The sequence below is a fragment of the Schistocerca nitens genome, chromosome 10, assembly GCF_023898315.1.
Source record: "Schistocerca nitens isolate TAMUIC-IGC-003100 chromosome 10, iqSchNite1.1, whole genome shotgun sequence".
Taxonomy (NCBI): domain Eukaryota; kingdom Metazoa; phylum Arthropoda; class Insecta; order Orthoptera; family Acrididae; genus Schistocerca; species Schistocerca nitens.
Genome location: NC_064623.1, coordinates 130759487 through 130786436, shown reverse-complemented (window position 1 = coordinate 130786436; position 26950 = coordinate 130759487). Strand labels below are relative to the sequence as shown.

At 44.0% G+C, this 26950-nt stretch overlaps 1 protein-coding gene across 1 annotated transcript in view; it reads right to left on the bottom strand.

Moving 5' to 3' along the window:
* Positions 1–14392: 14392 nt before the first annotated feature.
* Positions 14393–26950, bottom strand: part of LOC126209931 (poly [ADP-ribose] polymerase tankyrase-1-like) — an 84909-nt gene continuing 72351 nt past the window's right edge. Inside the window, exon 6 of the mRNA XM_049939049.1 lies at positions 14393–15043. Within this exon, the coding sequence (XP_049795006.1) occupies positions 14464–15043 (580 nt within the window). The 3' untranslated portion in view covers positions 14393–14463. The remainder of the gene's footprint in view (positions 15044–26950) is intronic.

The following is a 26950-nucleotide window of genomic DNA, read 5'->3' as shown; positions in this document are numbered from 1 at the left end:
GGATTCATGAACAACCTTTAATGGGTAGCGTTCCAGAGTTTGCAGCTTGGTTGTGCGGGGTCTCGGATATACGGATATCCTTTACAGCGGGTATGATTGGTGAGGTAGGTGAAGCCTTGCAATTTATTTGAGCGCCGTTGATAAGATAGACTGGAGCCTTGCCTTTTTAGAGGATAGACAGCCAACACATAGGCAGATATCTTGTATACAGTCCCAGTTAGTTGGCTGGCTCTGAGCACTATGTGACTGGTCATCAGTCGCCTAGAACTTAGAACTAATTAAACCTAACTAACCTAAGGACATCACACACATCCCCCCCCCACACCCCCCCCCCCCCCCACCCCCCAGTTAGTTCATTTGGGGAACCACTTAAGAGATTTTGATTGTGTGGAAGTTAAAGACGCCAAGAGGTAGCAAATAAAACAAGTTACGAGTCATGTGCACGGTTTGCAAAGCAGAACCGCAGCCCTAAGTTTAAATATGGAAGGCGCTAGTTCGGAACAAGGGGACGTTGGTAGTCAGCGACACTCAGAATTGTGACGTAAAGGTTCGCAGTCAGGTAGCCCTCGACTGGTTTGCTAAGCTGCCCAATCCAATTATGTGTTTATCTACTGGATTATCGGAATTATCTGTCGATAATTTGAGTCAGGTTCAAGAGCTTTTGTGGTTATTAGCCAAGTTGGAGATTCAGGCAGATACTTTCCGTGTCCTGCACAAGGTAATGCTCCCGCTACTGTATCCCTTAACTAAAGGAGTGTTAAATGTATTAGTTTCGGAAGTTTTGACGAGTCAGCAGTCTATTAAATATCTGAGGACTTTAATTATAGCTAGGTAATTGTCAGCTCGAATGCGAATCGAACTTGAGCGCAAGTTTCTTTGGCAAGTGCAGGGCTCTGCTGAAACATTAGAACAATACGTGGAGAGAGTCCGTAACGCAATGTTTGCTCTGGATATGTCTAAGTCTGAGTCTGATGTCATATCTAACGTTCTTGATGGGATGCGCCCTGATGATTGGTCACGGCTAGATTTTGCTAGCCGGCTGACTGGCCTTTCGGAGCTGGACCAAGTAGTGGAGTAAATTCAGGCCCTCGCGTTCACTGATTCCCAGCGTAGTACCTATTATAGCGCAGGGACACTATCTTTAGTTCCAGTGAATTGCAGGTTACGCACTGAGCCTGTTGTGCAGACTAGGAAGCATTGTTTTCACTGTGGCGACACTAATCACTTAATGCGCGATTGCTCTATTCCTAAGGGATCGCAGGCAAACCTCGACGCCCTAGGGAGAGAGGGGGTAGGGATCGTAAGCTACCCTTCCGATGTGCACACATCTGTGCTCCCGGTAGGCCCCCTCTCCCCTAAGTTTCCCTCTCCCCTAAGTTTGTCCTCGCGAGGCAACAGAGCCCCTTCGTGGAGTGCTTGATTCCGGAAGTTCGGTGTCCTTGATCGATTTGGAGTTTCGTCGATTGAATAGGTTATCTGTTGTGAGGTCTACCTGGCAGAATTGTCGAGCTGTGACTGGGGAAGAGTTGCCTGTGGTGGGCGAAGTGCAGCGTAGCCTATCAATCTGTGATTTTACATGGCCAGTTACCATATTGGTGGTTGAGGGATTAGCCGTACCCTTACTCCTGAGCTGCGATTTCATTCAGCATACTGGGTTGGTATTAGACTACGCTAGTCGCACATTAAGCTTTAAGTTCAGACCGGAGGAAAAGATAGCGCTGTGTGCATGTGATCATTCTAACTTGGTCAGTATGGTGGGCAGCAAAGCCAACAGGTTTGGGGTTAGTCGCCTTCCTGATGATCTCGCGGCCCAGTTAATAGAATTGTTAGATGGGTTTCCTGACGTCCTTCTTGACAAACTTGGTGTAACTAGCCTGATTGAATATTACATTCATTTGTATGATGGGCTACCGGTTAGGCAGTCGCCGTATAGACTTTCTCCATCCAAAATGAGAATCCTAAAGGAAAAATTGGACACTATGTTGCAGGAGGGCGTTATCAGACCGTTGACCTCGTCTTATGCTTCACCATCATTTCTTGTTCCTGAAGCCGGTGGTAAGGATTATAGACCTGTAATTGATTATCAGTTATTGAATAAGAAGGTTATGTTGGAATCCGTTCCCTTACCCGATATTCATAATTGTTTTACGTGGTTTTCAGGGGCGAGATGGTTCACTGTTCGTGATCTTAATCAAGCTTATCATCAGATTCCCCTTAGTGAGGAATCAAGTTACCGCAAGCTGCAAAGACTGGAATCTCTTTAACAGAGTTCCCTTTGGTTTAGCTACTGGGGCCACAGTATTGTCACGTTGGACCGTTGTTTGGGAGATTTAAAACTTAAGTGTGTGTGCAACTATCTGGATGATGTTGAGGTGTATAGCCGAACCTTCGAAGAACACCTTTCCCATCTTGAACAGGTGCTGCGTAGATTTCGTTCCGCTGGATTGACCTTTAAGCCGGTCAAGATTACTGTTGCTAGACAGCAAGTTTCATTTTTAGGCCATCTTGTCTCAGGCGACGGAGTTAGAATTTATCAAGAGCGGACCAGTGGGATTAAGAAATTTCCGACCCCAAGGACAAAGAAGCAGGTCGAGCGTTTTATCGGCATGGCGAATTATTTTCGCAGCTTCGTTCCTAATTTCGCACAGTTGGCTGCCCCTCTCAATGACTTGCGAAAGAAAGGCCAAGAGTTTACCTGGGGAGACAGCCAACAAAATGCTTTCGAGGCGATTAAGACCGCAATTGCGAACCCTCCCGTTTTGGTAGTTCCCTATTTCCAGAAACGTTTTGTAGTCCAAACCAATGCTTCCAAAGCCAGGATAGCAGCCGTCCTTCTTCAAGAGGATCAGGGCGTGAAGCGCCCCCTTGCCTTTGCTTCAAGGAAGCTCACCGCTACAGAGTTAAACTACTCTGTTTGTGGGTGTGAGGCTCTTGCAGTGCTCTTCGCCTTGGAGAAATTTCGATTTTATTTGGAACATAGGGAGTCCTAACTCTAAACCCACAATCAAGCATAGAGTTTGGTGGGTCCTAGCTCGACCTTGAAAAACCGGGAGGATTGCTAGGTGGGCGGTCCGTATTTCCGCCTTTTCTTTTAAGGTGCGTCGTATTAGAGGCTCCGACAATCAGGTAGCTGACGCCCTTAGCAGGATGTTTAGTGAAGACCTCGAATCTCAGCTAGGGGGAGAGCATGACTCTGGTAGTCAAGTGGTGAATAGTGTCCTCACAGAGATCCCTCAATTATTCATTGACCTTAAAATCAAGCAGAATTAGGATCTGTATTTGGGTCTGATCTAGCAGAAGGTGACTGCTGGCAAAGGCCTGCCCTGTTACTCTTTAAGGAATGGAATACTCTGTAAAGAGGTTCGTAAGTCTGGAGACGATAGGATTTGCTTACCACTTGATTTAGTTTCACCTCTCTTTCAGTATTTCCATAATTCTGTACTAGGAGGGCACCTTGGCTTCTATAAACCCTTGGCCAAGGTGTGGGCCCATGTGACGAGGCCATCTCTGTACCCCGATGTGTGGCGGCTCGTCAGTCAGTGTGACGACTGTAGAAGGAGCAAGGCCAGTTCTCACGCCCCTTTGGGTCAACTTCAATCTCAAAGAGAGCAGCGACCGATGGATAATATGTTTATCGACTTTGTAGGACCTATGCCTAGGACTAAGGGAGGGTATCGTTACATCTTCGTCTCCGTGGATGACTTTTCGCGTATTGTATGGTTGCTGCCCAATACCTGGGTCACTACGAGTATAACCATACGTCATCTGACCCGTATTTTTTATGGTTTGGCCCCCCTGAAACAACTTGTTAGCGATAATGCGCCTGCCTTTGTGTCAAGAGAGTTTAAACAGTTTTGATTCCGTAGTGGAATCGGGCATATTACTACTACCCCTTATTATCCCCAAGCATACTTAGCAGAAAGGGTTAACCGTAACCTAAAGGCAGCGCTTATAATTTATCACACCAAATCCCCCAGTAGGTGGGATACTACACACCCGTGGTTAAATTCCGGTTTCAACACGGCCCAGCATGAAACTTCTAGGGTAGTTCCGGCTGAGTTAATGTTGGCATATCCAGTCAATTCGCCTCTATCCAATCTTTGGCAGATCAATAACTTGTTGCCGTTTTCCATTACTCCGGATACCCTTAGGGAATATTGGCAACGTGCTCGAAACAACATGGAGTTAGCCCATCGACGGCAAGCCGAATGTTATAACCAAGGCAAAAGAGTTTTTCAAGCTAAGACCGGGGATAAGGTGTTTATAAAGAACATCGTTGGTCGGAAAGCTCGTGGTATGGGAACTCGTAAATTTGTGCAGCGTTACTTGGGACCATGTGTTGTCACTAGAGTCTTAGGTCCTGTTAAGTTGTTCGTTAAGGAGCTTCAATGGGGAAGAGGTTCAGAGTGCACCTTAGTCAAATCAAGCCTGTTAGATAAGTCTCTTTTCCTTCTTTTTGTGGTGGTAAGACAAAGGGGGAGGAGGCTGGTCAGGTTTGAGCGGGGGAGGTTGAGCCATGGTGCACCTTTTCTGGGACACTAGGTCTTTGGCACGACTATCCATTAGGCCGGTATTACACTATCAAATTTCTATGTCAAATATCTTTGTCCAATATCTTTGTGAAAGATATTTGATGGTGTAATAGGGAACTTTGTCAAATGTCGTCCAATATTTGATCAAATCTAGGGCCTCGTTGTAGATTTGATCAAATAAGTCGCTTGTCTTCTGTTCACTGCAATGTGACATGTTACCACATGGAGCGCTAGCATCGCTGCATTCTGTCATCTGTAGTATTTTTATAAACATTGCGGGTAAATACAATTGATGTGTGCCGACAACTACAAAATTAATAGAGATGTATGAAGCTGATGAGGCACTTTACAAAGTGAGGCACGCTGAATACAAAAAAGATTACGAAGATTGGAGACCTGATGTAACCTAACCTAACCCTCTCCTGTAGCAAGGAATCAGAGTCTTCTGCAGATGTAGCAGTTCTTAAGTGTATATTGTGCTTTGTGATATGAGGATACACTTAATTGAGCAAATGGCTCTGAGCACTATGGGACTCAACTGCTGTGGTCATAAGTCCTTAATTGAGCACATACAGAAATGTATGCTCATCCATTCTTGAGTAATTGATGTACGACTTGACGTCCTTCACTATAAGCTCACGTAACAAGTTTTGTTGAATGCTTTTATCGTGTCGTCGTAAAACCCATGGCTTCACCCAGGTATGTTTCCTTTCCGCGTATGCACACAGTGCAATTGTGGTACATGCAACTGCTGCGGTTAATAACAAGTTGTTGTTGTCAGCCATCTTGAACTTTGACGAAAAATATGATGACAGTGTAATACCCCTTCTAGCACTACGTCAAAGATCTTTGTCAAATATATTTGACGAAATATTTGATCACATCCTTGATCAAATCTTTGACAAAGAAATTTGATAGTGTAATACCGGCCTTACCCGTGTGTACTACGACCTTTGCCGCTGTTGTGATCTGGTGGTGGGTATCTGCGGTCAGGGAGTTGGTCGTCGGACTCGCTATGAGGCGCTAGGACGTGCTTGAGGGGACGAAGGAGTAAAACACGGGCAGCCAGCAGCGGTCTACCTTGCAGGACGGTCAGGAATTTGTGTGGCCCTTGCCTGATGTCAACTCCGGGAGATGCTCGTCGCATTGCGTTGGTGCCTGTTTTCTTGGACAGACCCATTCCTCGAGACTATCTCAAACAACGCTTCTCCATTGAAGGTGGAAGTGGTTTTGGTGCCTTTGCGTTGTAGCGACTATCACTTGTTGGTTTCTCTAATGTATGTGCTGTTGAAGTAAGAGCAAGGTGTGTGATCGCATGGAGACCAGCTGTCACTACCTCCTTTAAGGAAACCAGCGTCCCCAAAATATGTAGTAACTGTAAGGTATTGAAGATACTAGCTCATAGTCTAGTTCTGATTTTATGCATACCAAGCTTACACAATTGCCAGTTACACTACAGACCTATGCAACCAAATTAAAGTGCACAAACCTAGTTTTGTTGTGCAGTTGTGCATTTGAATAATGTAATATTATCTTTAAGTTATTTCCGTGTCCTATTTGTACACATTGTCGGTCTTAATCATATGTGTAAATATTGTTGGGTAAACTATGAGTGTAAAGGTCTCATATTATTTTACAGCATTGCATTTGTGTACAAGTCTTAGTTTAAATGTTTTACAGCATTGATATTGCTGCAAAATTTAAGTAGTTTCTATTGAAAGCACTTACCGGTTTTTTAACTTATATTTTGAGGTTCGCTGATGACATTGTGATTCTGTCAGAGACAGCAAAGGATTTGGAAGAGCAGTTGAACGGAATGGACAGTGTCTTGAAACGAGGATCATGAAATGCAGTCGAAATAAGTCAGGTGATACTGAGGGAATTAGATTAGGAAATGCGACACTTAAAGTAATAAAGGAGTTTTGCTATTTGGGGAGAAAAATAACTGATGATGGTCGAAGTAGAGAGGATATAAAATGTAGACTGGCAATGGCAAGGAAAACGTTTCTGAAGAAGAGAAATTTGTTAACATCGAGTATAGATTTAAGTGTCAGGAAGTCGTTTCTGAAAATATTTGTATGGAGTGTAGCCATGTATGGAAGTGAAACATGGACGATAAATAGTTTAGACAAAAAGAGAATAGAAGTTTTCGAAATGTGGTGCTACAGAAGAATGCTGAAGATTAGATGGGTAGACCACATAACTAATGAGGAGGTATTGAACAGAATTGGGGAGAAGATGAGTTTGTGGCACAACTTGACTAGAAGAAGGGATCGGTTGGCAGGACATGTTCTGAGGCATGAAGGGATCACCAATTTAGTACTGGAGGGACGCGTGGAGGGTAAAAATCGTAGGTGGAGACCAAGAGATGAATACACTAAGCAGATTCAGAAGGATGTAGGCTGCAGTAGGTACTGGGAGATGAAGAAGCTTGCACAGGATAGAGTAGCATGGAGAGCTGCATCAAACGAGTCTCAGGACTAAATACCACAACAACAACAACAACATTGTTTATTGATCTCTTAACTTATATTAATTGATGTTTGCTAGGTGTTTGCCGTGTTTTGTGCGAGTTGGGGTGTGTGGGAGCGGCGCCACGTTCCGCTTCGGTGCACAACAGTTGTGACGTGCCGTCTAATGGGCCGTGGCGTTTAGGTGTTGTTTTGGACGGCTGATCTGCTACTTCCGGTATTTTAAGTTAAGTCACCTTTTGCCCAGGGCACCCTCGCATCACTGCCCATTTGATAAACATTTAACATCTCTCATGTACTTAAAAAAATAATTTTAATTTTGTTTACCAATGAATTATATTGAGTGTAACTTATTGTGCTGGTTGCGTTATTGGTCAGAGAAAATTTTTATCTGATCCACCTTTTGAAATTACTTCAGATTTATTGTTCATTAAGTAATTCTAATTTTCTGCTTTCTTGAGAAGGAAACTATTAGTAATTTTCGATATAGTTTTTAAGACAGCCACGTGTTGATTGTATGTTAGCTGTTTTATAAATGTGGTCTTGAATAAATTGTTAATTTATTTATTTATTAGTTGTGTTTAAGGAGTGACATTATTGGGGCTTGACATTTCAAAGTCAGAGTGGCGCAGTGGGAGCATGCTGGGCCCATAACCCAGAGGTGGCTGAGCACCTGAAGGATAATTTGGAAAATATTTCGAGCAGACTTCCCCACAATGTTATAGTTCTGAGTGGACATTTTAATTTGCCGGATATAGACTGGGAGACTCAAACGTTTATAACGGGTGGCAGGGACAAAGAATCCAGTGAATCTTTTTTAAGTACTTCATCTGAAAACTACCTTGAGCAGTTAAACAGAGAACCGACTCGTGGCGATAACATATTAGACCTTCTGGTGACAAACAACCCCGACTTATTTGAAACAGTTAACACAGAACGGGGAATCAGCGATTATAAAGCGGTTACTGCATCGATGATTTCAGCCGTAAATAGAAATATTAAAAAAGGTAGGAAGATTTTTCTATTTAGCAAAAGTGACAAAGAGCAGATTTCAGAGTACCTGACGGCTCAACACAAAAGTTTTATCTCAAGTACAGATAGTGTTGAGGATCAGTGGACAAAGCTCAAAACCATTGTACAATATGCGTTAGATGAGTACGTACCAAGCAAGATCGTAAGAGATGGAAAAGAGCCACCATGGCGCAACAACCGAGTTAGAAAACTGCTGCGGAAGCAAAGGGAACTTCACAGCAAACATAAACATAGCCAAAGCCTTGCAGGCAAACAAAAATTACGCGAAGCGAAATGTAGTGTGGGGAGGGCTATGCTAGAGGTGTTCAATGAATTCGAAATTAAAGTTCTATGTACTGACTTGGCAGAAAATCCTAAGAAATTTTGGTCTTATGTCTAAGCGGTAGGTGGATCGAAACAAAATGTCCAGACACTCTGTGACCAAAATGGTACTGAAATAGAGGATGATAGACTAAAAGCCGAAATACTAAATGTCTTGTTCCAAAGCTGTTTCACAGAGGAAGACTGCACTGTAGTTCCTTCTTTGGATTGTCACACGGATGATAAAATGGTAGATAACGAAATAGATGACAGAGGGATAGAGAAACAATTAAAATCGCTCAAAAGAGGAAAGGCCGCTGGACCTGATGGGATACCAGTTCGATTTTACACAGAGTACGCGAAGGAACTTGCCCCCCTTCTTGCTGCGGTGTACCGTAGGTCTCTAGAAGAGCGTAGCGTTCCAAAGGATTGGAAAAGAGCACAGGTCATAGGTCATCCCCGTTTTCAAGAAGGGACGTCGAACAGATGTGCAGAACTATAGACCTATATCTCTAACGTCGATCAGTTGTAGAATTTTGGAACACGTATTATGTTGGAGTATAATGACTTTTCTGGAGACTAGAAATCTACTCTGTAGGAATCAGCATGGGTTTCGAAAAAGACGATCGTGTGAAACCCAGTTCGCGCTATTCGTCCACAAGACTCAGAGGGCCGTAGACACGGGTTCCCAATTAGATGCGGTGTTTCTTGACTTCCGCAAGCCGTTCGATACAGTTCCCCACAGTCGTTTAATGAACAAAGTAAGAGCATATGGACTATCAGACCAATTGTGTGATTGGATTGAAGAGTTCCTAAATAACAGAACGCAGAATGTCATTCTCAATGGAGAGAAGTCTTCCGAAGTAAGAATGATTTCAGGTGTGCTGCAGGGGAGTGTCGTAGGACCGTTGCTATTCACAATATACGTAAATGACCTTGTGGATGACATCGGAAGTTCACTGAGGCTTTTTGCGGATGATGCTGTGGTATATCGAGAGGTTGTAACAATGGAAAATTGTACTGAAATGCGGGAGAATCTGCAGCGAATTGACGCATGGTGCAGGGAATGGCAATTGAATCTCAATGTAGACAAGTGTAATGTGCTGCGAATACATAGAAAGAAAGATCGCTTATCATTTAGCTACAATATAGCAGGTCAGCAACTGGAAGCAGTTAATTCCATAAATTATCTGGGAGTACGCAGTAGGAGTGATTTAAAATGGAATGATCATATAAAGTTGATCGTCGGTAAAGCAGATGCCAGACTGAGATTCATTGGAAGAATCCTAAGGAAATGCAATCCGAAAACCAAGGAAGTAGGTTACAGGACGCTTGTTCGCCCACTGCTTGAATACTGCTCAGCATTGTGGGATCCGTACCAGATAGGGTTGATAGAAGAGATAGAGAAGATCCAACGGCGAGCAGTGCACTTCGTTACAGGATCATTTGGTAATCGCAAAAGCGTTACGGAGATGATAGTGGAAGACTCTGCAGGAGAGACGCTCAGTAGCTCGGTATGGGCTTTTGTTGAAGTTTTGAGAACATACGTTCACCAAGGAGTCAAGCAGTATATTGCTCCCTCCTACGTATATCTCGCGAAGAGACCATGAGGATAAGATCAGAGAGATTAGAGCCCACACAGAGGCATACCGACAATCCTTCTTTCCACGAAAAATACGAGACTGGAATAGAAGGGAGAACCGATAGAGGTACTCAAGGTACCCTCCGCCACACACCGTCAGGTGGATTGTGGAGTATGGATGTAGATGTCCGTGGATCGATACCACGCTCTGCTACTAATTGTGACTTAGAAAGTCGTAACGAGTCCGACTACCAACTCCCCAACCGCAAATACCCGCCACCAGATCACAACAGAGGCAAAGGTCGTAGTACACCCAGGTACTCGATAGTCGTGCCAAAGATCTGGGGTGCCAGAAAAGGCGCACCATGGCTGAGGAGGGGGCAGAGGTTGTGGTCTCCCACTGATATGGACGATAATAGAACTTATAACGCCATCCATCTGAGGTCATTAGTAGTAACATGTATGATCGTGAAAAAAGCTCCATGACTGAGTTCAAGATTGTGTCTGTATGGATTCTAGCTGTGCTAGAATGCCCATACCTATACTACTACAGTAGTCTGACATGGCACCAAACAAGCTATTGGCAACTAGTTTTTAGTAATCAAGTTTTGTACGTAGAAAACCAGTGTTTGTTAGTAATTGAATACTCACACATTTTTGATGTTTTCAAAACAGGAAGCGTGGCTGTTTTTACATTAATTCTTATAAATCCGTACTTGGTTCTGAAAGGGCTAATGTCAATATTTGTCAAAACTGGTTTTATTGGTGTACGCTATGTAGTTTCACATGCCCTTCATATTGTTAAAACGGCCAATGTCTAAGCCCCATAGGATGAGAGATACTAGGGGTTTTAAGTTGTAAGCCCCAAAGTGTTTTATTAAGTTTCCAATCGGCATAAAAGGGCCCATCTTGCCCTTGGCCTTTTTTGCTGACAGATGGTTTCAACAACTGAAACAGTGCTGTGGCATTGGACTTAAATCTGGCGGGAATACACAATAATAAGAGTTGTTCCTTCAACAATTCCCCTTACCATTCGGCACATTGTTAGTGAGGAGTCTAGACAGTCATGGTGAACACAAACATGTTTCACAGAGGCGATAAGGAAGAACTTGAGGAACAAACTACATCTGAAATATCACCGCTGATGTCATTCTTTGCCTTGAAGGTAAGTTTACTAAAATAAACTAGTATCAGGAGCATTTATCCCTAATTTTTCCAAAACAAGACCATAAATTGACTGGTATCTCTATTTAATGCCAATCTAAAATATTATCAACCGCCTTTTAAATTTATTTCATTTTTATTTTCTTTAAGGTCATCCCAGTACCAGTACAGAAGGAAATTTATGGTCATCATTATTGGCAGACGTGATTTCAAGTTCTGATGAAGATGTTTTTGAAGATTCTGATGAATATGTTCCAAGTGGTGGCGAAAGTAGTGATGAAAGCAATGATTGAGGGAATATAGCCGTACAAAAGACAGTTAAAAAATCTTCAAGGACGAAGAAATTTATCTAATTCAGCCGCAGCCTGGCAATGAAATAACAAAATTCAGTGGAAGGGGGAGGAAGAAATGTGATCCAGAGGATCAGCCAGAAAAAGAAAGCGAAACGAAAAATTATGGGAGAAAAATTGAAGTAAAGAATTTTAAACAGCAGGAAATGAATATGTGACGTCGAAATGAAAAGTTATACCTGCTAAAGTTCTGAAACCATCGTGCAAGTCCAGGAAAAATTGTGGAAGAAAAGTAAATGACGATGAGAGAGAGAAAATGTTCATAGAATATTACGAATTGTCCCCAGAAGCTCAAAATCATTTCATAGCTAATATGTGTCTGAGGAAAAGAAACATGTGGAGCGTTTAAGGAACAAACCTGAAGGAACTGCAAGCAGGCGAAAATATTCCAGGAAGTACTTTCTTTACAGTCCTTCTTTGCAGACTAAGATAGAAGTATGTCAGGATATGTTCTTTGTACATTTTCTTTAACACAACAGAAGGTAAGAATAATCGAGGAGAAAAGACGCGGCTCTGAAGGAGGAGTATGTTCTGAAGATGGACGTGGTAAACATTCTAATCATCCGAAAGTTCCATCTGACGAAATTGATTTCATAAAGGAACACATTAACATGTTTCCTTCCTACGAAAGCCATTATTCTCGATCTCATTCTTCTAAAAAATATTTATCTCCAGACTTGAATATTTCAGCAATGTACCGGCTCTGTCAAGAATTTTTCAAAACCAAAGGTATGAAGCCAAGAAGTGAAGCGTGTTACCGAAGAGTTTTATTGACCTGTTTCAATCTTAGCTTCCACAAACCGAAGACTGACACTTGTGCAAAATGTGACAAACACGTTATGATGCTCAAGAATTGTACCGATGATGCTGAAAGTTGTAAGGTTGAAATGGAACAGCAACATTTGGATTTATCCTAGGCTGCTTACGATCAGAAAGACAGTAATAAAGAGAAAGCTGAGCAGAATTCCAATATAGTAACCCTGGCCTTTGATTTGCAGAAATGTCTACCCACTCCTTTTCTACGTTGTGGAGTGGCATTTTACAAAAGACAACTTTGGACCTTCAGCTTGCCCATCTAAGTAAAGAGACATAAAGAATGTTCTCCAGTATGTTACATTTGGAATGAAACAGTGGCAGGAAGAAGTGACCAAGAAATAGCTTCTTGTCTATATGATTATTTGATGAAACTGGCCAACGAAAGGTACACCTGTACAGCGATTCGTGGACCACACAAAACAGTAATATTTTTATTGCCATCATGTTTCTGAGAGTAGTGGAAGAGTTAATGATTCAGGGAAGACGTTTGGAAATCAACCACACGTTTCTTGAATTTGGACATACTGATTTGGAAGTTGACTCAGTTCACGCAGCCATTGAGAAGACAAAGAAAACAACAACTGTTGAAGTAGAACTGCCAAGAGACTGGGCCAAATTAATACGCATGGTTCCCCGAAAGCCACCCATAACTGCAATAGACCTGGAACAAAAGGACCTCTACAAATTTAAAGACCTGATGAGAAGTCATTATCTGCAAGAAAATTAACACAGAAGGAATCCCATTGTTTGAAACAAGATAAAATAGATGAACTATCACTCAGGTATGCCAGGAATTGTCTCCTCTAAACACAGTTACCCCTCAGAAGAACCATTCAGGATTATAAATCTGAACAGAAAGAAAACTCGATGCTTGTCTATCCCAAAACTTGCACCTATTTCTGAAGACATCATACCCATTTCAGAAAAGAAATTATAGGACTTAAGGAATCTCTTTCCGTACATCAATGTAAGCAGTCGTCCATTCTACATGCAGTTCATCAATCAAATGAGAGCCAATAGACAGTCAGATGAAAGAGATAAACAGATATCTTACGAAGGGAGGATGAGGATGGTGACGACGGAAACGAGTGATATATTTTTTCTGTCTCCCTTTCGATAGTGTCAACCATAGTGTATCCAAATTATTTGAATGATATTAAGAATTTTGAATAAAGTTTCCCCGCTGCTTACGAGACCGAACAGTGTTTTCATGATCTACGGAGATAAAATGTGACTTTTGGAACATGTAACAGTTGCTATCAGTTATTAAATTGCAGAGGAATGAATAAAGTGATTTAATTAATCTTAAAATTACCTGTTTCTGGTTATTCAGTGTGCCTGACCCTGATGTCCAAATGGGCAATGTCAAATAATTTAAGAGAGTTCATGATCTTAAAGCAGGCCAATATCCTCGTAAGTCGTTTAATTCTGAAGTTGAATATTCTAGAAATTTATTATTTAAAAATAAGCTTCACTTAAGATGATTTACTATAATGATGGTAAGAAATAGCCGGCCGTAGTGGCCGTGCGGCTCTAGGCGCTGCAGTCTGGAGCCAAGCGACCGCTACGGTCGCAGGTTCGAATCCTGCCTCGGGCATGGATGTGTGTGATGTCCTTAGGTTAGTTAGGTTTCATTAGTTCTAAGTTCTAGCCGACTGATGACCTCAGCCATTTGAACCATTTTTGAACCAGCCCCAAATATATTGTTAATAGAATGAGATTTTCACTCTGCAGCGGAGTGTGCGCTGATATGAAACTTCCTGGCAGATTAAACTGTGTGCCCGACGGAGACTCGAACTCGGGACCTTTGCCTTTCGCGGGCAACTGCTCTACCATCTGAGCTACCAAAGCACGACTCACGCCCGGTCGGTAGCTCAGATGGTGGAGCACTTGCCCGCGAAAGGCAAAGGTACCGAGTTCGAGTCTCGGTTGGGCAGACAGTTTTAATCTGCCAGAAAGTTTCATACTGTTAATAGTTGTCAGAAAATGACAGAAAATATTCATAAACTTATGAAACTAAGGTTCTTGACATTGGCCCTTTTAGAACCAAGAAATAGAAATCTCTTACGTCCCTTTTGTTGCCATCTTTTTACACTACTTACATGTACTATGTAAATGTGGGTGCAAATATTGAGAACAGGTTAATATTTTTGTATAATTTATTTCAAAAAACGCAGCTGTTTATACACAACAGTCATTTTTCTGGTGTGCTGGCTTCAGCTAAGCATGTTTATCAGCTGCCGGTCGTTCCATTTCCTGGCCTCATCCCGAGGGGTGCGGCCAAATCTATTCCTGGCCCCCTTGTCGGCGCCTGCCTCCAACAGTGCAGCTGCTGCATCTGCGTGCCCATTGTACGCTGCCCAGTGCAGCGGAGTCGTCACATTCTCCTCCGTGGCGTTGGGGTCGGCACAGGACGCCACCAGAAAGCGCACGGCAGCCGTGTGTCCAGTCATTGCAGCCAGGAACAGGGGCGTGTTCTGCCACATGTCCCTCGCCCCCAGGTCAGCCCCTGCGGAAAGCAAAGTCTTCGCCACCTCCACCTGCCCCTGTCGTGCTGCCCAGAACAGGGCGGTCCATTCCCACTGACCCTTGGCCTCGACGTCTGCCCCTGCAGCCAGTAGACACTTGGCCATCTCCACCTGTCCATTTCTTGCCACCCAGTGCAGGGCGGTCCAACCGTCGCTGTCCGTCGCCCCCACGTCCGCACCTGCAGCCAGCAGGGCTCGCATTTCTGACATTCGTGACTGCTGAGCAGCTTCCAGCAGCCTCCTGCCCTTCTCTCTTCCCGAAAGTCTCCTGCACAAAACAAAGACATTCTCACACGTTACCATACACACATCTGATCACGGAAGCAGAACCACGGACAGATATACACTATTGGCCATTAAAAGTGCTACACCACGAAGATGACGTGCTACAGACGCGAAATTTAACCGACAGGAAGAAGCTGCTGTGTTATACAAATTATTAGGTTTTCAGAGCATTTACACAAGGTTGGCGCCGGTGGCGACACCTACAACGTGCTGGCATGAGGGAAGTTTCAAACCGATTTCTCATACACAAACAACAGTTGACCGGCGTTGCCTGGTGAAACATTGTTGTGATGCCTCGTGTAAGGAGGAGAAATGCGTACCATCACGTTTCCGACTTTGATAAAAGTCGGATTGTAGCATATCGCGATTGCGGTTTATCGTATCGCGACATTGCTGCTCGCGTTGGTCCAGATCCAATGCCTGTTAGCAGAATATGGAATCGGTGGATTCAAGTGGGTAATACGGAATGCCGTGCTGGATCCCAACGGCCTCGTATCACTAGCAGTCGAGATGACAGGCATCTTATCCGCACGGCGGTAACGGATCGTGCAGCCACGTCTCGATCCCCGAGTCAACGGATGGGGACGTTTGCAAGACAATAACCATCTGCACGAACAGTTCGACGACGTTTGCAGCAGCATGGACTATCAGCTCGGAGACCGTGGCTGCGGTTACCCTTGACGCTGCATCGCAGACAGGAGCGCCTGCGATGGTGTACTCGAGGACGAACCTGGGTGTACGAATGGCAAAACGTCATTTTTTCGGATGAATCCAGGTTCTTTTTACAACATCGTGATGGTCGCATCCGTGTTTGGTGACATCGCCGTGAACGCACATTGGAAGCGTGTATTCGTCATCGCCATACTGGCGTATCACCCGGCGTGATGATATGGGGTGCCATTGTTTACACGTCTCGGTCACCTCTTGTTCGCATTAACGGCATTTTGAACAGTGGACGTTACATTTAAGATGTGTTACGACCCGTGGCTCTACCCTTCATTCGATCCCTGCGAAACCATACATTTCAGCAGGATAATGCACGACTGCATGTTGCAGGTCCTGTAAGGCCTTTCTGGATACAGAAAATGTTCGACTGCTGCCCTGGCCAGCACATTCTCCAGATCTCTCACCAATTGAAAACGTCTGGTCAATGTTGGCTGAGCAACTGGCTTGTCACAATACACCAGTCACTATTCTTGATGAACTGTGGTATCGTGTTGAAGCTGCGTGGGCAGCTGTACCTGTACACACCATACAAGCTCTGTTTGACTCAATGCCCACTCGTATCAAGGCCGTTAATATGGCCAGAGGTGGTTGTTCTGGGTACTGATTTCTCAGGGTTTATGCACGCAAATTGCGTGAAAATGTAATCACATGTCAGTACTAGTATAATATATTTTTTCGATGAATACCCGTTTATCATCTGCATTTCTTTTTGGTGTAGCAATTTTAATGGCCAGTAGTGTAAAAGCACACATGTGCAAACCGAGCTAGGTGTCGCAGAGGTTAGCACGCTTCAGTCGCATTTGGGAGGACGGCGGTTCAAACACTGACCCGGCCATTCTGATTTAAGCCTTCCGTGATTTCCCTAGGTAGCTTAAGGCAAATGCACGGACGGTTCCTTCGAAAGAGCATGGCCGACTTCCTACCCCATCCTTCCCTAATCCGTAGAGATTGATGACCTCGATGTTTAGTCCCCTCCCCCGAATCAACCAACACATCTGCAGTGACAAACGATGAATCTACAATTCTCTCCCTTCAGTGATGCAGAGCACTGCCTCTGTATATTAAGGTACAAATGTATCTGCCTCACAAAATCTTCATCCACTCTGCGCTGAAAAGTCCTACATTCCATTTAATTGAGTTGTCCCACTTTTGTCATGCTGATTGCTGCCACTATGTTCCTTTGCTCTCTGGATGTCACTGTTAAGCAGTCGTTGGCCTCCAGTGAAGGAGCACGCAGCCAATACTGTCTGTAGTAATCCCTTCTGACACTTGGAAATGTGACGAAGCTAATCACATCTCCAGTTTTTTACAAAAACTTTTCTGTCGTGGTAGAAAAAAAAATCAGCTCCTTTATTCGCAAATATCTTGACACACCATCATCAGGGATACAAGAAACCATTTGGCCAAAATGATTCACATTTAGCAACAATACTAACTCGCCTCTACTATCCCTCCGCAAACACACATGTTGGCGCATGCACACATGCACTTTGCACAGATAAAAGCGTCTGCACAATAAAAGGACACACACACAGACTTACTAGTCTTAATTCTTGTGATGGCAATGCCTCTCAAGGTAACAGCAAACCATGTAGGTCATAAGAGTAAATGCACATTTCATGCATTTGTCTAATTTACGATATGAAAATTTGCTCGAAGTGAATCTGAGCTTCCTGAACACCTCGGAGATCTCTCACGCCGCTGTAGATACTAAGAAAAGATGGACGTCATGTCATCAGTATGTGAAGCCCCCTGTGCAACGACCGTAACAGCTGAGTGTTGCTTTTCCTCAGATGTAAAATGTAACAAATTCTTTATAAGTGAATGGAGTTAACAGCAAATTTATTTTGTTACTCTGCCGAGTGAAGTGTTGCACATGAGAAACCCACCCTCTGTCAACCAATCAAATGGCCACTTTTTACTGGTATAAAATATAATGCCCAAATGAAAGTGCTGATGCCGCTGTTTCAAGTGAAAATCGTACACTACATATACTCAAAATGGATCGTAGTGTTCTCACAGCTGTTCGTTCCTCGATTCTTCATCTTTTCTATTCACTAACGAAGCAAAAAATGTAAACTCAGGATGTCTCTACAGTGGCCAACGACGAAAGGTTGCACAGTGCTTTAAAAGGTGAGACCATGCACTTCAGCCTGCCTCTGATGTGAATTACTGTCGACACTGACCCACAGTCTGACACAGAATACTAGTAATGGTGCCACATAGCTTTAAAACACACTGACAGAGATCAAAGCCAGAACGCCGACATTCCTCCAGTCCTGCAAACATTTCCAAAGGAACTTTGCTCGTAATCAGAGTAACACGCGCACTGCAGTATCATATTTATCCGCCCATACCGGGCAAGCCGGAATATAAATAACGGATGTACGAGTACAGGTCGTAGACGCGAGGTTGACGACATATGTGGGTTTGGGGCTGGCCCTGAGTCGTGCCAAATGGTGAGGCGACCGCTCCCGATACAACGGGAAATCCGGGTTTGAGTTCCTGTTCGATGATTACATTCTAAAGCTGATGGTTGTCCATATTCGCCACTGCGAATACATGTAAAGCGTTTCATAAGGACTGTAGTCGCCACAGTGCCTGTTCCTTTGCGTCGTAATCAGAGTAACATGGGCACTGCAGTATCATACACTACTGGCCATTAAAATTGCTACACCAAGAAGAAATGCAGATGATAAACGGGCATTGATTGGACAAATATATTATACTAGAACTGACATGTGATTACATTTTCACGCAGTTTGGGTGCATAGATCCTGAGAAATCGGTACCCAGAACAGCCACCTCTGGCCGTAATAACGGCCCTTGACACGCCTGGGCATTGAGTCAAACAGAGCTTGGACAGAGAGCTTGGACAGCGTGTACAAGTACATCTGCACCTTGCAGCTTCAACACGATACCACAGTTCATCAAGAGTAGTGACTGGCGTATTGTGACGAGCCAGTTGCTCGGCCACCATTGACCAAACGTTTTTAATTGGTGAGAGATGTGGAGAATGTGCTGGCCAGGGCAGCAGTCGAACATTTTCTGTATCCAGAAAGGCCCGTACAGGACCTGCAACATGCGGTCGTGCATTATCCTGCTGAAATGTATGGTTTCGCAGGGATCGAATGATGGGTAGAGCCACGGGTCATAACACATCTTAAATGTGACGTCCACTGTTCAAAGTGCCGTTAATGCGAACAAGAGGCGACCGAGACGCGTCACCAATGGCACCCCATACCATGACGCCGGGTGATACGCCAGTATGGCGATGACGAATACACGCTTCCAATGTGCGTTCACGGCGATGTCACCAAACACGGATGCGACCATCGTGATGCTGTAAACAGAACTTGGATTCATCCGTTCGTCGTTGAGTACACCATCGCAGGCGCTCCTGTCTGCGATGCAGCGTCAAGGGTAACCGTAGCCATGGTCTCCGAGCTGATAGTCCATGCTGCTGCAAACGTCGTCGAACTATTCGTGCAGTTGGTTGTTGTCTTGTAAAAGTCCCCATCTGTTAACTCAGGGATCGAGACGTGGCTGCACGATCCGTTATAGCCATGCGGATAAGATGCCTGTCAGCTCGACTGCTAGTGATACGAGGCCGTTGGGACCCAGCACGGCGTTCCGTATCACCCTCCTGAACCCATCGATTCCATATTCTACTAACAGTCATTGGATCTCGACCAAAGCGAGCAGCAATGTCGCGATACGATAAACAGCAATGGCGATAGGCTACAATCCGACCTTAATCAAAGTCGGAAACGTGATGGTTCGCATTTCTCCTCCTTACACGAGGCATCACAACAACGTGTCACCAGGCAATGGCGGTCAACTGCTATTTGTGTATGAGAAACCGGTTGGAAACTTACCTGATGTCAGCACGTTGTAGGTGTCGCTACCGGCGCCAGCCTTGTGTGAATTCTCTGAAAAGCTAATCATTTGCATATCACAGCATCTTCTTCCTATCGGTTAAATTTTGCGTCTGTAGCACGTCATCTTCGTGGTGTAGCAATTTTAATGGCCAGTAGTGTATGTATCGTATAAAAATGAAAATTCTTAGATTGTAACGTTGATTAGCACTTTCTGTAAAAATTTTCGCAGATACCACATGGATATCAACTTCATTAGTAACAATGATTCAATCCAAAATATTACATTGTAATGACCAGTATGCTTGTACCCTCGTGCGCAGAAAAGAGAGGGTGACCCAGCCGTTACCGTGTTCATTCGTATCCTTGTTAGCCAGAGTGAAGTTCAAAACTCCATCGAAAAACACCGATGGACCATGCAAGATGACTTGGGCGCCTACGAAATCCTTGGTTCAAAAAATGGTTCAAATGGCTCTGAGCACTATGGGACTCAACTGCTGAGGTCATTAGTCCCCTAGAACTTAGAACTAGTTAAACCTAACTAACCTAAGGACATCACAAACATCCATGCCCGAGGCAGGATTCGAACCTGCGACCGTAGCGGTCTTGCGGTTCCAGACTGCAGCGCCTTTAACCGCACGGCCACTTCGGCCGGCGAAATCCTTGGTAGTAATAGAAATGTCTATTGCTTTAAAAACTGTAAGACGCGAACGCCTGTCACCTCTGGTAATGTACGATTTGTTACACTTTTCCACTGTCGATGCGGAGCCGAGAAGCATGCAGGTCAGTCCTGCAGTGCTACGCGAACAGAAATTTCCCGCATTGATTAGACATGTGATATTCATAGGACATGTACACTAGTATGTACTGCAGAAATGATTAGCATTTCAGTCGCCTCAGTTCAGCACATGTCCTGCTGCCTGGTAGCCACAGGGTCCGCCATGGGCCCTGATAACTTGTTCCATGCGTGATGGCATCGAGGCATATAAGGCGCGAATGGCGTCCTGTGGTATAGCCATCCACGCTTCATTCACCTGGTTCCAAAGTTCATCTATGGTGGTCGACACTGGGTGATGGCGCTGCGCCCGTCGCTTCACCACATCCCACACGTTTTCGATTGGCGACAAGACTGCTGATCTGGCGGGTCAGAGCAAAAGGCTGACATCCTGCGGCACCAAGAAGGCACACGTTCATGCAGCAAAATGTGGTCGTGCGTTATCTCGGTGGAAAATGGTGCCTGGGGCAGTGTGCACAAAGAGTACAGCTACGGGTCGCAGAATGTCATTCACGAAGGTCATATAACGGCTCTTCTTCTTTATGATTTGGTTTGATTTGTACTTGGACTCGGCTAAAACTCGGCGACAGTCGGTACAGTCGGAGATCGTTATCAAGTTACAATGACGACGTTACACAAACGAAATGTCGACGTGCGTGAGATATTTACTTCACCAATAATCGTAATTAATCGTTCGTAATCGATGTTTAACTGATTAATGATGAAATATTAATGATAAAACCAATACAGTCACATCCACAACAAATTCCCTACAAGCTGGTCGTAATTTCAAGTATCTAAGAAATCGTAACAGTGGGCTTGTTATTTGAGTCAAAGATTCTACACAAGTGTCGAGCGCTACAGTCAAATATTATCGCTGCGCGTAATTATTACTCGGGAGTCTCTTGTCAAGAATTTGATAGAATTTTAAATCACAAATGCACGACTTGGCACGAGAGGATGTTTTATTGCACAATATCAGTCACTTCCTAACCGAGCCTTGAGAAGAAAACTTCCCCAGGTGTTGGGGGGATTTAAATTATATGCTTCGGACCTATCACTGAAGTTCCATAAACCACTGGCTATTATGAATGAAAATTGTCTATCAGTGTTCGTTGCCTAAATCACTGTCTAAGTAATGTTTAGTTCAATTATCTAGTTAAAAGTTCACTTTATTCTAGTGGATAAAAGTCCTCCGTTCGAATTGTAATGCCGTGATATTTGAAGTCAGAAGATCGTATTACTGCGTCATAATAGATCGCAATTATTCAATTTCAAAAACATTCTAAGCGCGCCTACATGTACGAGCATTCAGATATATGACCTGCTTCGGCTAACAATCGTAACGTAGTGACAATGCATTGAATTATACTTAGTCATTACTCACGATTCCCAAAGATCACTCACACGGAGCATTCTTTGGGATCGTTGGTTCTACTTTGCGAATGTTAATTTATGCTAATTCTGCGATTTATTATGTTTTTGATTTTAATTTTACTGAAATTTAATCTTTCTTTCGTAGATTGCTAAATTGTCAAGTCTTTGATTGCTGATTTAATTACTTGTTATTGTCCTAATAATAGTGATAAATGGAACCTCGTTCGCTTATCCATTTTTCTGGGAATTTGGGACTTGGGGGGAAATCTTTGGGGTATTGGGAGCTAATTTTTGATTTTTTATTTCTCGTCCGAGGAAGTGGCATTACAGTCACAGTGTGCTGGACACACACAAACTGTGATTTATGGCTGTACCCAACAGCACCCCCACACCATAAGGCCTCGAGTCGGCCGTGTATGTCTCGTGCCAATGCAGTCACTGTGATGCCGCCTCCCCTCTCTGGAGCGAACCGAAATGCGGCCATTACTTTCAGACAAACAGAAACTAGATTCGTCCGAAAACACTATCGGATGCCATTCTTGTCGCCAGCGACGTCGGTCCATGCATTATTCACGTCTAGAACCTTTCTGCACATTCGTCAGAGACAGGCAGAAAAGTGGACGACGCGCACGTAACTCATGCTGTAATAAACGGCGACGGTCTGTCACCTCTGGTAGTGTACGATTTGTTACACTTTTCCACTGTTGATGCGGAGCCGAGAAGGATGCAGGTCTGTTCTGCATTGCCACACGAATAGAAATTTCCTGCATTGATGCATCACATTCTCTCACACCAATAATGCGCCCTCTTTCAAACTCACTGATTTGACGGTACGGATCGCTCATACGTCTGCGAGGCGTCCTGCACGTCTGATCATGTTACACTGATCCTTTACGTTCATTTTATAGCGACAACGAGAGCGGCAGGCATACTTTACCGGTAGGTGGTGTTGCGACGCGATATCGATGTTGGCCTTGAACCTGCTGGCCGACATGGTTCAAATGCTAATCGTGTCTGCAGAACATAGTAACGTACATATCCTGTGAATATGAACGTCCTACTTGTAGTCGCTCAAGATGTTCTGTTTTCTCTGAACATGAGTGTACATATTCCAGGTGGCTCTGCTATATTTCGTTTAATGTATGTAGGAACACTAACACGAGATGGGTGTATCTTAGGATTTCATCAGAAAAAGTACCAAGAACACTACATAAAAAGTTGATGATACTCTGGGAACAATTTTTTTTTCATTTATAAAGTATGGCTCAAGTTTTCCTCTCTACACTAGTGTAGAACGTTATACAGTTGTTGCTCTCATAATTATAGGCATCAACATGTATCTAACGCTAAGATATCATTCAGTTGTGTTGAGTTGTACTGAGAAGCGGTACCTTACACAAGCAGTAATATAAGTGAAATGATTTTAATGCGTTGAAAACTGACGAATAAGTCTTTGGCGATGGAACCAGTGAATGTACACTGAAATGAAATGATGGCAGTGCAAACGTTGCACCTGCAGCTTAATACGTAGGCTGGAACTTAAATAGTGCCAACACTGCTGTGGAGAAACTATACAATGGAATCTACTATTGTCGCTGATAGCACACGTTGTTGACATACCTACCTTACCTCCGAGTAAATGGACTCGCCCGTCCCACGTCACCGGCATGCGCACGGAGTTGGATCGAGATTGAATGTGCCACAGTTCGTACAGCGCGACAATGTCATCAAGGTCTTCAAGAGGCGTGCGGGGAATCGGCATTGCCGTTCAGAACAGTGGCACGTTGGGTAAAAGTCTTCAACGAAGGTCGGCAAACTGTGGCAGACATGCATCGGACAGATAGTCCTAGCGTCTCAGAAGAAGAAGTGCATGCTGTAGCCGCGTTAGTGAGCAGTGATCGACGCCGTACGATTCGTGACCTCGCCCATGAAGCCGGATTAGCGCATACGACTGTGCTTCGGGTGCTGAAGGAAGGCCTGGGCATGCGAAAAATTGCATCACGATGGGTTCAGCATGAATTGACGGAAATGAAGAAATGGATGCGTTTCGACGCTGCTCAGACGCACTTGGAGCGCTATGAGAGCGAAGGACAGGCTTTCTTACACCGTATGTTAACACTAGATGAGACATGGGCCACATCGCACGAGCCAAAACTGAAACGCCAATCCAACGAATGGCGTCATTATGGATCGCCGCGAAAGTGCGTCAGAGCCCCAGTATGGTGAAAGTTATGGTGATTCACGTGTACGACTGTGATGGTGTTATCCTAATGCATTATGTTCCTCCACGGCAAACCGTCAATGCACAGTATTACTGTTCGTTCTTGGAGCATCACATGCGACCAGCTTTGCGAAAGATGCGGCGACGCTTTCTGCGCAACCCACCCATCATTTTGTACGGCAATGCGCGGGCGCATACGGCGCAAGCTGTGGCTGCTCTGTTCGGTCGATGGGACTGGGAAGTACTGTACTATCCACCATACTCCCCAGACGTAAGTCCTTGTGACTTTGATTTGATTTCGAAGATGAAGGAACCACTTCATAGCATTCGCTTCAGAACTGTTCCAGAGATTCGACGGGCTCCATTCGCACCATCAACAGAACAGGCTCTGCTAATGGTATACTACGCCTTCCACATCACTGGCAACAGGTTGTACACAACGCTGTTGACTAGTTTGATGGACAGTAACAGGTGAAAATATATAACTCTTTTGTATCAGTTGTGAATAATTAGTTGCCACTGTTTAAGTTCCAACCCCCGTATGATAGATTTTTTTTTCTTTATTGAATCTCGATTCCCCCCGAAGGGGGCGGGCAGGCAGCAGCTTAGTATGCCGCTCTTCAGCCTACAGACTTTGTTTAAAAAAAGGAGAAGATGATATATAATAAAAAACAGGCGACAAAATCGGAGACAAAGGGTAACATGGCGAAAAAAAAATCGTGGAACTTAAAACAGAGAACAAAGGGATGATGATGCTAAAAAAAATACATATGAAGCAGACAGGTAAAATAATAGACAGACAATTAAAAAACACGGCGACTGTCTGGTTTCTGTTCGCAAAAGACATAAAATTCACACCCAACGACAGCATGGTTTCAGTTCGCAACATGGGAAAAGACGAAACAACACTGAACAATCACTGGCTCACTCCACTGAAATGTGACACACCACAGTTGAGAGCAGGTGGGGGAAAACTGGTCAGATGATGGGAAAATAAAAAAGGGGGTAGGTGAGGAAGTGAAGGGGGGAGGGGGGAAAGGAGCCAATGAAGGATGAGGACCCATAAGAGGGGTGGGGGGTGCTGGGCAGACACAACAGGGAGTGGGGAAGGCAGAGGACAGGAATACAAAAGGACTCGGGGGGTCACCCACGACATCGGTCTGTCCAGGGCGAGCTGCGACGCCGTGAGACGGGAGATCGGCGCGCCTTCCTGCGTCCGTTGAAGCGGCTGGCAGCGGACGGTTCGGGAGAGCGTTTTGGGGTGCTGCGCCAGGTCTTCGCCAGATATCGCAGTTTATTAGAAGTTAAGTGATCCGTGATATGTTGTTTCATTTACTTGTTAAATTCTACTTGTTTTCTTGGTCAGTCTCTCGTTCTCAGCTTGTCTGTCTCTCGTCCGAATTTGTTAGGCAGTTAGTGTCTGTCTGTCTGTCCGTCGGTCTGCCGTTCGTTAATAGCTGCCTCTCTCATGATTGGCTGTTAACGAATTTATAGAATTAAGGTGTAAAGGCCGAATTCCTGAAATATGATTTTATCTTGCCTATCATCTTGTGAGGCGGCATATTTGTAATGTAGAGCATTTTACACATTTTATGTAAGTCTGGATTTCATGGCTTTTATTTACATAGTCATTTTTATAAAGTTGCCACCCTTCCACCGTCAGAGTCCTTTTAAAAACAAATTGCACTTGCGTTGGCAATTAATTTATTTGTGCCATTTCCATCCCTCTTACGGGGTGCATAGTTAATGTGTTTATGTGAGTTGTTAAAATTTTTAGTTTAAAGTAATCTGGTGTGTTGCAGATTTGCACCAGTGTAGTCTTTCAGAGGTTGTTGTGAGCGGTCGTGACTACGGCCATGTTGAAAGGGAGCGGTAAGATTCTCAGCCCGAAGGCTCATGCTGTCAATATTGCTCTTTCTGCCTCTAAATAAAATTGTAACTTGATATTTCGAGGGCCCTTTTCTGCTTATAAATTTTAAATCTGATTTTGAAAAGGCTTTTATGAATAAAATTCCCATTTGTTAAAGGTAATTTCATCGGTTACTACTTCCACACTCACCTAGTGTGATTAAATGTGTTAAAGTTCTTGATGAATCGCTAGTAAATAAAGTAAATTCTTTAAGAAAAGATTTTGAAAGTAAATTCACGGTTCAAAAACCTGTACCCCGTTCCACACTAGAATGTCCGGGATGTTGTTGTTGTGTGGTCTTCAGTCCTGAGACTGGTTTGATGCAGCTCTCCATGCTACTCTATCCTGTGCAAGCTTCTTCATCTCCCAGTACCTACTGCAGCCTACATCATTCTGAATCTGCTTAGTGTATTCATCTCTTGGTCTCCCTCTACGATTTTAACCCTCCACGCTGCTCTCCAGTACTAAATTAGTGATCCCTTGATGCCTCAAAACATGTCCTACCAACCGATCCCTTCTTATAGTCAAGTTGTACCACAAACTCCTCTTCTCCCCAATTCTATTCACTACCTCCTCATTAGTTATGTGATCTACCCATCTAATCTTCAACATTCTGCTGTAGCACCACATTTCGAAAGCTTCTATTCTCTTCTTGTCCAAACTATTTATCGTCCATGTTTCACTTCCATACATGGCTACACTCCATACAAATACTATCAGAAAAGACTTACTGACACTTAAATCAATACTCGATGTTAACAAATTTTTCTTATTCAGAAATGCTTTCCTTGCCATTGCCAGTCTATCCTCTCTACTTCGAACGTCATCATTTATTTTGGTCCCCAAATAGCAAAACTCCTTTACTACTTTAAGTGTCTCATTTTCTAATCTAATTCCCTCAGCATCACCCGACTTAATACGACTACATTCCATTATCCTCGTTTTGCTTTTGTTGATGTTCATCCTATACCCTCTTTTCAAGACACTGTCCATTCCGTTCAACT